Source organism: Epinephelus fuscoguttatus, linkage group LG5 (genome assembly GCF_011397635.1).
Source record: "Epinephelus fuscoguttatus linkage group LG5, E.fuscoguttatus.final_Chr_v1".
NCBI classification, from domain to species: Eukaryota; Metazoa; Chordata; class Actinopteri; order Perciformes; family Serranidae; genus Epinephelus; species Epinephelus fuscoguttatus.
In genome coordinates this window covers 25,148,136-25,160,742 of record NC_064756.1, presented here as the reverse complement: position 1 = coordinate 25,160,742, position 12,607 = coordinate 25,148,136, and the positions used below count along the sequence as shown (strand labels likewise).

The 12,607-nt window shown below is 42.7% G+C and overlaps 1 protein-coding gene across 1 annotated transcript in view; it reads left to right on the top strand.

Annotated features, from left to right (window-relative positions):
- schip1 (schwannomin interacting protein 1) overlaps positions 1-12,607 on the top strand; it is a 278,638-nt gene that overhangs the window by 3,028 nt on the left and 263,003 nt on the right. Inside the window, exons 3-5 of the mRNA XM_049576140.1 lie at positions 5,887-5,954; positions 6,094-6,180; positions 10,182-10,323. Of these exons, the coding sequence (XP_049432097.1) occupies positions 5,887-5,954; positions 6,094-6,180; positions 10,182-10,323 (297 nt within the window). The remainder of the gene's footprint in view (positions 1-5,886; positions 5,955-6,093; positions 6,181-10,181; positions 10,324-12,607) is intronic.

Here is a 12,607-nt window from a genome sequence, read left to right as displayed (position 1 = left end):
AAATGTTACCCAAATCAGATTCTTTTGCTCCCGTGTACCACAGATCTGATTTTTTTTTAGAGTAGTATCCGATCACTTGCCACGTGGCCTTCTTGAGAATCGGAATTCATGTTAGTTTTTTTCCCGCATCCATGTATTTTCCATTTCATACTGACATGCGCTGGCACAAATCACTCACCATGCAGTATCTGAGTGGTCAGTTGAAACTAGAAGGCTGCTGTAGCTGTACCGCTGCAGTGTTAGGCTGCCCCCAGGCGTCAGCCAGTAGAGCCCAACTGCCATACGCTTTCTGACGGGGACAGCTTGCCTATATATCATGGCAGCATTGCTGTGGGGCACTAACAGAGATGTAGGAATGCAGCCCTAGACATTTTAAGTTTTGGAGGAAATGCTCCTCCATAAGATCTTCCACATCACAGCTACACCACTTTTGACTCCTCTCCCAGCCGCACATACACCTTTCTCTCCACACAGCTAACAGCAGTAGCTGCTATTAGAGCTCATGGACTAAAACTCATTTGTTCGACAGCCCTTAATCCTGAAAACAAACGGCCATATTGCTAAGTAGGGCCATTTCTCTGAAAATATGCTACACACTCTCCCAAAGAAAAGCACATGGCTAATTATTATGCAGAATGACATCTTCAGACCTTCCTACTGTGGCGATCATTTGGGAGATGAAGCCAGCGCCACAGTGTCATTTATATTTCCCCCAAATGCCTGATTCACAAAATGATGCTGTTGTTATACGAATGTACCCTGGAAATCCAGAGTTCTCGTGAGAGTACAATTTAAATCTGCTCAGCGAGTCACTCTGGCAATCAGTAATGATGCTCATTACCCATGCCCTTGTAGCCGAGCTGCACCAATCACATCGGTGTATCTGATATAGGCGGGCCAGAGGCGAGCTAAACAGATGACGACAACGCTGCGACGACAAAGTCCAGAATCAGTCAATAAACACTGCAAGATGGCTACAGATGAAGACCAGTTGTTTGAAACGGCTTTGGCCGCTACAGTGAACGAGTTAGACTTGGCTTTTTCTCTAAAATGAACAGAAGACAGCGCTCGAATCTTTCCTTTGCAAGAAGGACGTTTTTGCTGTTTTGCCGACCGGATACGGCAAGAGTCTAATCTACCAGTTAGCTCCGCTGGTAGCGCTCTGGATACGTCACCCCGTGGATTGTTCTGATTGGTCGTAGTGTTATCCAATTGCGTGCAGTGATATTTTCAAATGCATGCTTGGTGCCGCCCCTCGAGTTGGGCCATTTGCATTACTCATAGCCAGACCCTAAATCTTTCTAGATTTGGGTCTGGATTTCCAGGCTAGTACGAATGTGCATATATGTGACACTGTTGATTGGCAGAGATCTGTTCACACTGATGTCAGATACAAGTCACTTCGAACATGAATGTGAACAGTAGGTGGGCCCACCAAAGGGTCCAATCCGGCCCACTAGATGACTAGACAAAGAAGTACCAGGTGTCAGGAGCAAGTTAAGCAATACATACTTCAAGAAAAATTCTGCTTCAGAGGCTTTTCCACCCTGACAGTTCTCTGATATATCAATGAATACTTACTGTGACCATGTTTACAGATATTGAACATTGTGCAAAATATTGTCAGTCAGCAGCTTCAGTTCAAAAGAATCTGTATCAGGAAATGTATGGATAAATGCACATGTAATGACAGTGAGAAGCAGACTCACTCAAGGCTGTTCATCTGTTTTGTAAAAGGATGAACGTCTACAGAATGTACTTATAATTCTTTTATAGAAAAAACAAAAAATGTAAACACTGGAGCTGATGGTACTTAAAGGTTATTGGGCAATGGGTTTGTGCAGCCCATCTGAGATCAAATTTGGCAGTATGTGGTTCACAAACTAAAATGAGTTTGTCACCCCAGATCTAGGCAGACAGATCGGATCTGGGGAAACAATCAGAATTGAGCATTAAGCCCTGTAATGTAAAGGTAGCCTCTGCTGTATGCATTCTGTGTGCAATAGTGCTCAAGTGATCCATCAAGTAGCCAAAATTAGCAGAAAATGTCATCAGTCATCATTCATCAAGCAGAAATACCAGGCATCAGCTTGTTCCAACTTTGTACCCTGTTTTTATAGCTTTCCAAATTGACTACTTTTCAGTTATGGGCTGCTGATGGACGAAACAAGCCCTTTAAAGATGTCACCTTAAGCTCTAAGAACTTATGAATTGCATTTTTTGCCATTTGTTAAATTTTCTAGACAAAACATTAATGGAAAAAAAGATTAATTGATAATAAAAAATAACTACTAGTGCTGCCCTGGTGTGTAAGCTTTAAATGGGTCTTTTAGGCGAGCCGTTTCTTTCAGATCACACCTATAAAACCTGTGTGTGGCTCTAAAAGAAATGGGTCTGTCTGCATTTGATGAAGCGCTTACTTCTAGGTATGAAATTAACCTCACATCTGTATGTGTGCATGATGTGAGCCTCCTCGGTGTTGCTGTTCTTTATCGGTGCCTCATAGGTTAGTTTACACCTCCCGCTCCAGCCTGGTATTGATGGCTGTGTAACTGCAGCGGCCTGGGTATTGGGAGAATGTATAGGTCCGTAAATGGCGTTATCTGATCAGTATGAAACTGCTTCTGCGCTGCAGCTCTTAGTCAATAAAAGTTTATCATTTGAATTCTTTGTCAATTTACGCCTTAAAACCAGAGTGTCTTTTTCTTTGTCTCCTGCTTCCTGTCTGCTCAAGTAGGATTTAAAGGTTTGAGCAAAATGACATAAATGCATCAATTTCCCTCAGTACAAAGTGCTTGTTTTACCCTGTAGCCATTACACTGAGATAAAACACTATTTCAAATAATGTAATCACATGAGCACATCAGTAACACCTACATCTCTCAGCAGGCTCTTTTTTTTACTCAAGGACTCAGGCAAAAGACTAAATGTTGACTTCCATATTACTCCTCGCACGCACTGCGCATGTAAATTGATTTCCGATGTTGCGATTAATGAGCATCTCCACTGCTACAGGTCCTCTCCTGATTGGACATTTCCCCGGGTTGATCGGCCAGTTGAGCAGCGGCCAAATAGCCAATAGTCCGATGCAGATGTTTCGGCACATCACCACACTGCAATCAAACCCTCTGAGATCAGACTGATGTGTGTGCTTGTGTGTGTTTACATGTGACTGTGTGTGTGCATGCAGGCGTGTTTGTTCTCTCGGTGCGCTCAGGTGTGTGCTGTGTTCATGTACGTGTGTGTGGGAGTTTATCTCACTGAGAGACAACTGTAGTCTGAAGGGCACAGAGAGCTGACCATCTCACAGGCTTTGTCTTTGTGTGTGTGCGTGTGTGTGTGTGCGTGTTATGCCCGCCATTAATCTCAGTGATAGAACTAGGACTCTGAGAAATTATGATTTTAATAACTCATCAATTAGAGGGCAGCAGACTTTCTGCTATGTGCTGTTGTTTTCTCTCCCCTTCCGTCCTGTTTTCCTTCCTTCCCTCATTTTTCAGTGACATTACGCTTATTACTGTCTCCCTCCACCTTCCCCAGCCTTTCACTCTATCGATCGCCTTTATTTTGATATTTGAAAATAATGTGATGAAGCTGTTTACAAGCCCAGCAGAATAGGATTCTGTTAATACCCCCGTTTTTATGCAATCATGTTCTCAGCTATTGATTTAACAGATTGTCATGAACCCTATAGGCTGCAGGGAAAGCATTTCTCCTGTCATCAGCTGCGGCTGTATTGCTCTCTAGCGGTCTTTCTATTGCTCTCATATAACTTTAGTGCTTTTTATCCAGTCCACAGACCCAAGAAATTAAGGTTGGTTGTAAACACAAAAGAAAGTCACTGTAAAAAAAACAGTAAATAAAACAGAACGTATGAAGCAAGTGTTGCAAAAACTCAGAGGAATAGTTACACTTCAAAATGACGCAGTCTATGTTTTAGTCATAGTACCAATGCTCTTACTGTTCAGTCAGCAGTAGAAGAAGACAGTTGGTCATTATAATGTCATTAAGATGTGCTTCTGTGACTTTAAATAACACGTTTCTGCCACTTTAGCACTCTCCCTATGTGTATATTCAAGCATGCAAGACTGTAGTCTATTAAAAACAATTTTAATAACATGGCTATTTATTTTTGCTCCCACGTTAAGCACCACCATTGTCATTTGTCACGGATTCTTATTTTAGCTTGAGCATCTGGAAGGAGTCTGCAGTTAATACAGCAGAACACTTGTTGATACAGTTGTATTTTAAACCCGTATTGGCCTTTTGCCTGGCATCCTGAACACTTAATGCCTCTTGGCTGCACTGACAGACAAGGCAAGAACATTCAGAACTGTTCAGCTAATGCAGCAACATTGCAGTGTATGGACTACGTGGTTCCAAAGGTACCATACCAAAAGTGTTTGGTGGAAATAGGGCTTAAATGGTCTTTGTGCCTCCACAGGAACTAACATCAGTATGTGTAAAAATGTTTAAACTGGGGTTTATGGCCACATGGTGTGGTTGGAGAATTTCCCTTTTTTATATGCCCCCCCCCCCCAAAATCCAGTGCTGAAACGAAACCCATGCCCTTGAATGTAAGAAAATTACAGGGGCTGCCACGAAAACATGAATGGCCTTATCTAGTGCCAGTGTTTGGTCCATTTGTTCTGGTCTACTGTAGAAGAACGCAGCAGACTATAATGATATTTCTTAGTGTCAGGGTTATAAGCTCACGAAAACATTTAAATGTTATGATTATTACGCCATTTCTGTCAATAGATGCCCCTAAACTGGACACACTGGACCGTTAAACCTCCATCAGTTGATTATTTTGACAAAGTTATGTGACAAATCTGTTAGCAAACAGTTGCTTACTACACATCCAGCAGACATGAAAGGTCATTAGTGCTGATTTGGAGTTGTGTTTCTGGCTACCTGATGAATGTAAGCCCTCTCTTTTTAGCTCTCTTTCATTAACTCCTGAGAGAAATGTCTGTCTCTTCAGCTGCACTATCCTCACCAGCCTGCCCGCTGTTTGGTGCTGGGCAGTTGGGTACATCAGAGCTTTTTCCTTGAAAGCAGCAGCCCACAGCAGCTATAAATAAGGATGATGTGAGCAGTGAGACTGATCCAAAGTTGTGGGCCATAACACCAAACAATGAGCTGAAAGACACTAAAACGCTCCGTGGAGCTGAGAGGAACAGCTGAGTTGGGTGATAACTCTTTGTGAGGGTCACCTTTCTCATCACACCTACTATAGACATTCAATCTTGTATCACACTGATCTGTGAGCCGAATGTATGCTTAAACCCTTGATGCAGACACAAGCGCTTGAACACAAACATGGACAAATACGCACAGCTTGCACCCTGCTGGCTAACACGGAGATGAGTGAATACTAGAGATGGAGTGGAGCTGCTTTGCTGCTTTGGGAGCACATCCATCTGTCCAGTCCCATTGAGCTTCATGGCAGTCGCCCCAGAGCTGCCTGAGATGGGCCTCACCCCCTGGCCTGCAGCCGATGTCTGGCTGGCTGGCACCTGCAGAGCACACACTTGCTGTTTTGCAGCAGCAGCAGCACACACACACACACACCCAGTTGTTTTCACTACCAAGATGTGTGTTTACGATTATTTATGTGTGTGTTAACAGACCCAGACATGCTGCGACTCTTAAGGTTAATAAACAGATAACAGACAGAAATCATAAAGAGAGCAGTTTTCCTCTGTTTAGGCTCAGCGATGCCAAACAGACAGTGTGCGTGGGAGGAGAGAGCAATTACACGTACATGAAAAGCTGCTGATTGAGTATTGTATCTTATCGAAGCGCGGCTCCTCCTGTGTCATGTACTTGGCAGAGAGAATTAAAAACCTTGTTGACGTATTGATGCTTTTCACTGTGCAGGAGGAAGTGAAGAGGTATCATCGCTACTGCAATCACAGCGGAGGACAAGCAGTTCCCAAGGTGGAGAGGTAAGACTACACTCCCTACTGTTACATGAAAGAAATCCTCATGTGTTGTGGACTCAGTCTACAATGATGGTGTTCTTTAATGCTGCCATAACAAGGCCATACTCTTGGAAATAAACTCTACCATGACATTATCTCACAGAAGCCGTCCTTGTAGGAGTGAGGAAGAGGATGACAATAGCCCTCGTCGTCATGAGCGACAACAGCACCTGGAAATAAAGGCTATTGTGTGAGTATCACCTGTTGCTTATTTGTGTACTTGTTTATGTTTTTATTTCACGGAATATCTGCGTTCCTCCTCTACATTTGGAGTCAGTTTCACATTGAGTGTCTCCCACATGACCTTAAAAGTGCATGTTGTGTGGGAGAGATCAGTTCGTGCGTGGCTTTAATTCAGTCTGCTCTCTGATGAGATTTTGGAGCTGAGGTCAGAGTGCACTTTGGAAAGCATGAACCCTCTTAGACTGCCATCTAATACCATTTTACTTAAACACGGGCCCACACTTTTATAGGTTTAACAGGGGAGGACAACTCCCGCCTCAGGCTCCCACTTCCTTGAAAGTCGAGGATAGAGAAGAGAAAGCCAATGTTTCTGTGTGGAGTTAACATGATTGGGGTGTGGAAAGGTGAGACGGATAGTAAAAAAAATGACAGACAGATAGACAGAGCAAAGGGAGAATAAAAGTGGAGAAAATAGGGATTGAGGAAGAAGGGAGGGGGGGAGGTATTGGTTTTGGAGCTTGGAGTTATGGCTTAATTCAATTTGTTCCATTTGGCTCAGCTGTCTCTCTGCTCCACTGGAGGTGAATGTGTTTCTCCATCGGGTAATTGATCCTACACTCCATCCTGGACCCTGGTGTTGGGGTGACTACAGGGATGAAAGAGAGTGGAAAAGAGAGACGGGGAGAGCGATCTGTGGGGGTTGAAAAGAGCGGGGAGATAGGAGAGGAGAGGTCAGAGAAGTGTGTGAGCTGTGTGAGACTCAAAGGGGCAGGAAAAATAGGCAAAGCTGAGAGAAAAATATTGGGTGAAAAATGTTTGAGATTGGCCAAGAAATAAATGTCTGAGAAGTTGAAATTGAAACGAGATGGTTTCACTTTTGTTCAATGAAAGAACCCAATATTTTTACAGTTTCTCATCATTTGTACTGATAACCAACCAGCAGAGTTGGGTATACTTTGATTACTTTTTGCAGTAACGAGTAACCTAACGTGTTAGTTTGCTGTTTGAGTAATCAAATACTTAAGTACATTTTCAAACAAGACATCAGTTACTTCCGTTACTTTTAGAACGCTGGTCCTTCAGCTCCGAAACAGCAACGGCTGTCGTTTGGTTCTAATAACGGAGATAATCTTAAACCTATCAGTCTGAAAGAAGCCACGGAGCTTGTGGCTCGCTACGTGGTCAGAGAAATGCTGCCGTTGTCTACGGTGGAGTCTAAATAGGTGGAGTAGGACTCGTTGACAGACATATTTCAGACTCAGGACTTGCATTATGGCTGGTACACGCTACACGCTGGTACTCACCAATTATCCCCGATCGTCTTTCATGGCGTGTGTGATGTCATCAGGTTATTCTTGTCCTGTTTTTATCACTTTCACTATTATTTGAGTCACTGTGTGTGTTCATGTGCCAGCCGACATGTTGTTGTAGTCACCTAAAAGCGTCAGCAGATGGCAGGAGCTACATTTGAAGCGCCATACGTAAACTATCAAGCTACTGTATCTTCCACAGGAAGTTCTGACAAATGTTTCAGAATAAAAGCCTATTTAAAAAATGTAGGGATTCTCTAGCCGAGTTTATAAGGAGCTTTTAATTTGAAACAAGTGTTGAGTTTGAAATGACGGTGCGATATGTTAACTTTACAAAGACAACGCAGCAGATAAAAAGTAAATATATAAACACACAGAGGGATTAATAAATAACGGACCGTCTATAATGTAGTTTGTTTCAAATGAAGCTGGGAGCCTCTGCAGTTGTGGTAAGTAAAAGCCCCGCCGCTATTTGTTAATGTTATTACTTTATGTCCAACCGTGAGGATGTACCATTGTTTGCTAGCTTGATGCTAATGACAGTAACGTTAACTCTGCTGTTTCACACCATCATTTCCCCCTTTTACTCTGTGTGGTAACATCCCTAGAGGAAATATTAAAAACGCTGGGGTGTTGTTGTCATACAGTTGTCTACGGCAGCAGATCGTTCTGTGTTTCTACTGGTCAAAGTGACGGCTGTGATGGGAGAATTGGATCTCAGTGAAGGGCAAGTGGTCCATAACTTTAATTTTGGAGACAAAAAAATGTAGGCTTAGCGCCCTGTGGTCCATTGCCCAATAGGAAATGTAGAATACTCAAAAGTACTTTAAAAGTGCTTGAGTTACTTTTCTCAGGGAGTAACGTTGGAAGTACTTTTAAAGTAATTGAGTTACTTTACTCAGGGAGTAACGCAGTAAAGTAACTGGTTACTTTTTTAAAACACAACGCAATAACGTACTTTGATTACTTTTAAAGTAACCCTTACCCAACACTGCCAACCAGTGACATACAGTAGAGATGAATACCAATCCAAGCCTTGGAAATGCACCAACATCCAGTAGCCTAACATTGTCTATGCAGAAAATAAACATGACTTTTAAACTTTTACTTAACGGCTAAAATTACTCTTCTCACATGGCAACTCTAAACCTTCGGGGATCGTGTCCATCAAAGCACTTTTTTCTGAGCCTGGCGTATTTTTGTAATACTTTGCAACAGGAGTGCTACGTATTTACGCCACGCTACAAACGCCAGCAGTGCAATGAGGTGCTGAGCGTGAATTCTGGTGATTGGGCATTTTGTTTCTGAGCAGAAAGAGTTGAAAATGTTAAACTTTGCTCGTCATGGTCACTCCAGCCATTCAGTCACAGTGAAGGAGAGACCAATCCTCACATCTTACATGTACAGGTGCTGAACAACAACACCAATGGAGGAGAAATCTGTTAATATACTGTAAATATAGCACTATTGTGTTTCCTTTCATGAACCACACAGACCAGTGGGTCCTTCCACTCTATTCATTTCAGCCTTCCCCTCATCCAAAGCAAGTACTCTACCTTGTGCCATGACCAGATGAAAAAACGCTGTGTTTTTCCCAGCTAGGCGTTTCCTGAGGAGCGCCTGGCTTTTTCACCTGGTAAAAAAACGCTTTGTTGGACACAGGGCCTTATTCAGCTATAGTTCCCACAGTCATGGAAAAACTGGAAATGTCATGAAATTCTACAATCTTGTTTTCCAGGCCTAGACAAGTCATAGAATTAGAAAAATCCTTAAATGTTTTGAAAAAGGCATGAGGTTTTGTTGTGTGTAATGAAACTGTTACAGTAATCTTACATGGATAATCTTTAATGTAAATGTAACATAGCCATTGACATAATGTAGCCCTAATGCATCTATTTGTGATGCTTTGTTTACCATCATGTAAGTTTTTTCATTTTCTCTCCGCACTCCATCTCTTCATCCATGTGTATCAGTTCACTGGAATTATGTTTGAGTAACAGCAGGCAAGTGGAGCAAGAAAAATAATGTTGTGACACTGATTTAATATGAGGGGTCCTGAATCCAAAGCTTTTCACTTATGCCCCTCTACTACTTTATACTGTGCCACATTTTTGAGATTAAGCAAATGACATGGGCAATTTTCACTTGTAGCGCCAATGCACACTTTTATTTAGTTATTTTTTTTAGATATTTTTTAGGGCTTTTTTTTCCTTCAGTTGATAAGATTGTTTTAGCGTGGAAGGGGCAGAGAAGGGGGATGATATGCAGCAAAGGGCCGTAGGTTGGAATCGAGCCCCCAGCCACTGTGGCAAGGACAGAGCCTTTGTACAAGTGGCGCCTTCTCTACCAAGAAAGCTAATGGGCGCCCCTTTTATTTCATTTTGAACTATTTTGAAAGGAGGGCACAGTAGTTTGAAAGTACGGAAAATTCAGCTGTCACTCCCCCTCTCTGGGAGCTCTACTTCTCTATGTCTTATGATAATATAATTAACGTTTGGTTTTAAGTGTGCTATACAGTTCTATTCATGATATATGTTGTGAATGTTCATGAAAATTTTATTATAGGTCCTGGAGAATGTCAAAACATTTTGAAATTTTTGTCCACGAAAATGTGTGGAAACCCAGTTCAGCTCAGCTTTGGTTATGAGATGTAGATGTCACCGATGTTTTGTCCTCTTCGCTGATATTTCGTTCCCAGGATCCAGCGGGCCTGGCGTGCAAGCACGTCTCGCAGAGGGAGCTGGCAGGGACAAGGCAAGAACCGCAGCAGCCACCTTGGTGGTGAGACGGTGCCTCCTGAGAGCCTCCGGGACCCTGTGATGACCACCAGTATTACTCCGGTAAGACCACATAAAGATAATCCAACAGACAGCCATATGGTGCAACATGAGCATGAGGCAGGTGGAGAGAGATGCAGACGTCTTTAAGTTATCTGCCGTGTGGTCTGAGTTATCAGCTGTTGTTCCTGCAGATGGGGAGAAAGGAATGGGTGAGTGGATGCATGGGTAGATAGACTAATAAAGAAGAGAGCAAGGGAGGGAACAAGGGAGGGGTGTTTACCTCTAGTGTCATCTGGGGGACCGCGGGGGTCGTATTGGTGGAGGTGGATGGGATGCCAGCTGGCACCGTGCCCAGATCTGTAATTAGCCGTTAATTAGGCAAATTTTCAAAGCTGGTTGATTGATTAATGAAGTGCCTCTGCCCTTGTCCTCCCCCGTCTCACCCCCCACCCACCTCCTCACCCCTTTCTTCTCTGGAGGGAGTGCAGGAGAGAATTAAACAGTGCTCACAGGGCATGGCAGCCAAACAAAAGCCAGAGAAAAAAATGACTGTATGAGCTGCAGATAAACAGCGAGAGGAGAAGGGGGGGAGAAAGAGACCAAATCGGGGGAGTGGAGGGAGGTAGAGATAAGGAGATGAATGCTGAGATGTGAAAAGATGCCTTTAGATCGCCTCAAGTTCTAAGTGACAGACAAGGACACACAGACACAAACAAACACACACACGCACAGTCTGCCCTGCTGGTTTCTCAGTCTGTGTTGGCTCTCGCAGTGTAGTAATCACACAAGCTACCCGCGCACGCCTGCCCACGCTCTCTGCAGAGACTCAGCACAGAAAAATATGATGTCATGTCTGCATACTCACTAGTGTGTGTGTGGGATGCATTTTTTCCCACTCTCTTTTTAAGCAGTGCTAACGGAAAGCAAGATTCTTAAAGCAAGCAGATGGGCTGGTGTCCTGGTGCGACACTTAGAGTGTGTGTGTGTGTGTGTGTGTGTGTGTGTGTGTGCGTGTGTGCTTTGTTTTTAGATTGTTTGTTCTGCTTGAAAGAGTTTGTTGTTCATTAGCACAGCAGCAAATATCTTCCTAATTAGAAAGTTACTGTAACTTAAAAACCAAGATGACAGAAAACCCCCTCCAACACACACACACACACACACACATACACATACACACAGGCACACACACTGTCCTCCATCTCTCCTCCATCTCTTCTATCTTTATTTTTTTTCCAACATCACCTTGATTGGAAATACAAAATGATGTTATCTTCCACATCCACCCTCAGTGCAGTAGTGACTTGTTAGGGGGGTAAACTGTGACTTCTTTAACCCCTTCCCACCATTAATATGATATTATCGATTGTTTGGACGACAATATGATATTTGCCGATATCACAAAGTCTGCCACAACATGATTTTGATTGGATGTGATTGTGGGGCTGGCGATCAATACACGATATTATACAATGTTATACAAACATTTAATTCTGTTGCAGAAGTAGCCTTCACCTCTTTCTTTTATACTTTTGGCCATAAAAGATAAAAACAACACATTAATAATAAGTGCAGTGAAGTTTACTTTAAATTGACTCCACTAACACATAAAACAGCACAAGAGATAAGTTAACCTTGAGGGTTTTCTGTCAGAGAGCCTTTTCGGGAAGAAATGTTTTAACTCAAACCATCATCTTTTTCCTAAAACTTCAGGGCTATCTGGCTCAAAGCCCTGAAGGCAAACTTCTCCAAACAGCCATAAAACATGGATCAGCAACAGCAACATTTAACAAAAGTGCAAAAGTCAGCTCAGTAACTGTCAAGGTTCATAGACAAAACAACTTCTTAGCTTGATATGGTTCTTATTACAGGCTTGAGTGTTGTTTTGTCATACCTCGACGGTTTCGGCGACTGCGTCTGTCGTCACGTGATGTTGTGGTGACATGTCCTGTAGATGTTTTATCCAGGACGCAGTCGTCGAAACTATCAAGGTATGACAAAACAACACTCAAGTTTGTAATAAAAAACCATATCAAGCTAGGTGTAAAAAGTAGGCTATATGAATGTGTTTGGACTAAAACAGCTGCTTTTTGCTAGTCACTGATTGTTATCCTAAGCACGTTTACATTGCATGAATTAACCTAGCGGCCAGCAGACTTTTTTTCACACAACTTGTTTGGTATAATCCAAGTGTCATTTATCCAGTCATGTGCTCACTACTTTCCAGGCAGCTTTTTCTGACTGGGAACTGAAAGGAAAGTGTAACTTATTCATGTTCTTATCAAAGCCAGACTCCACTGACAAAAAAGACCGCCCATTATGATGAGGAACTTAACTGAAAATGAAA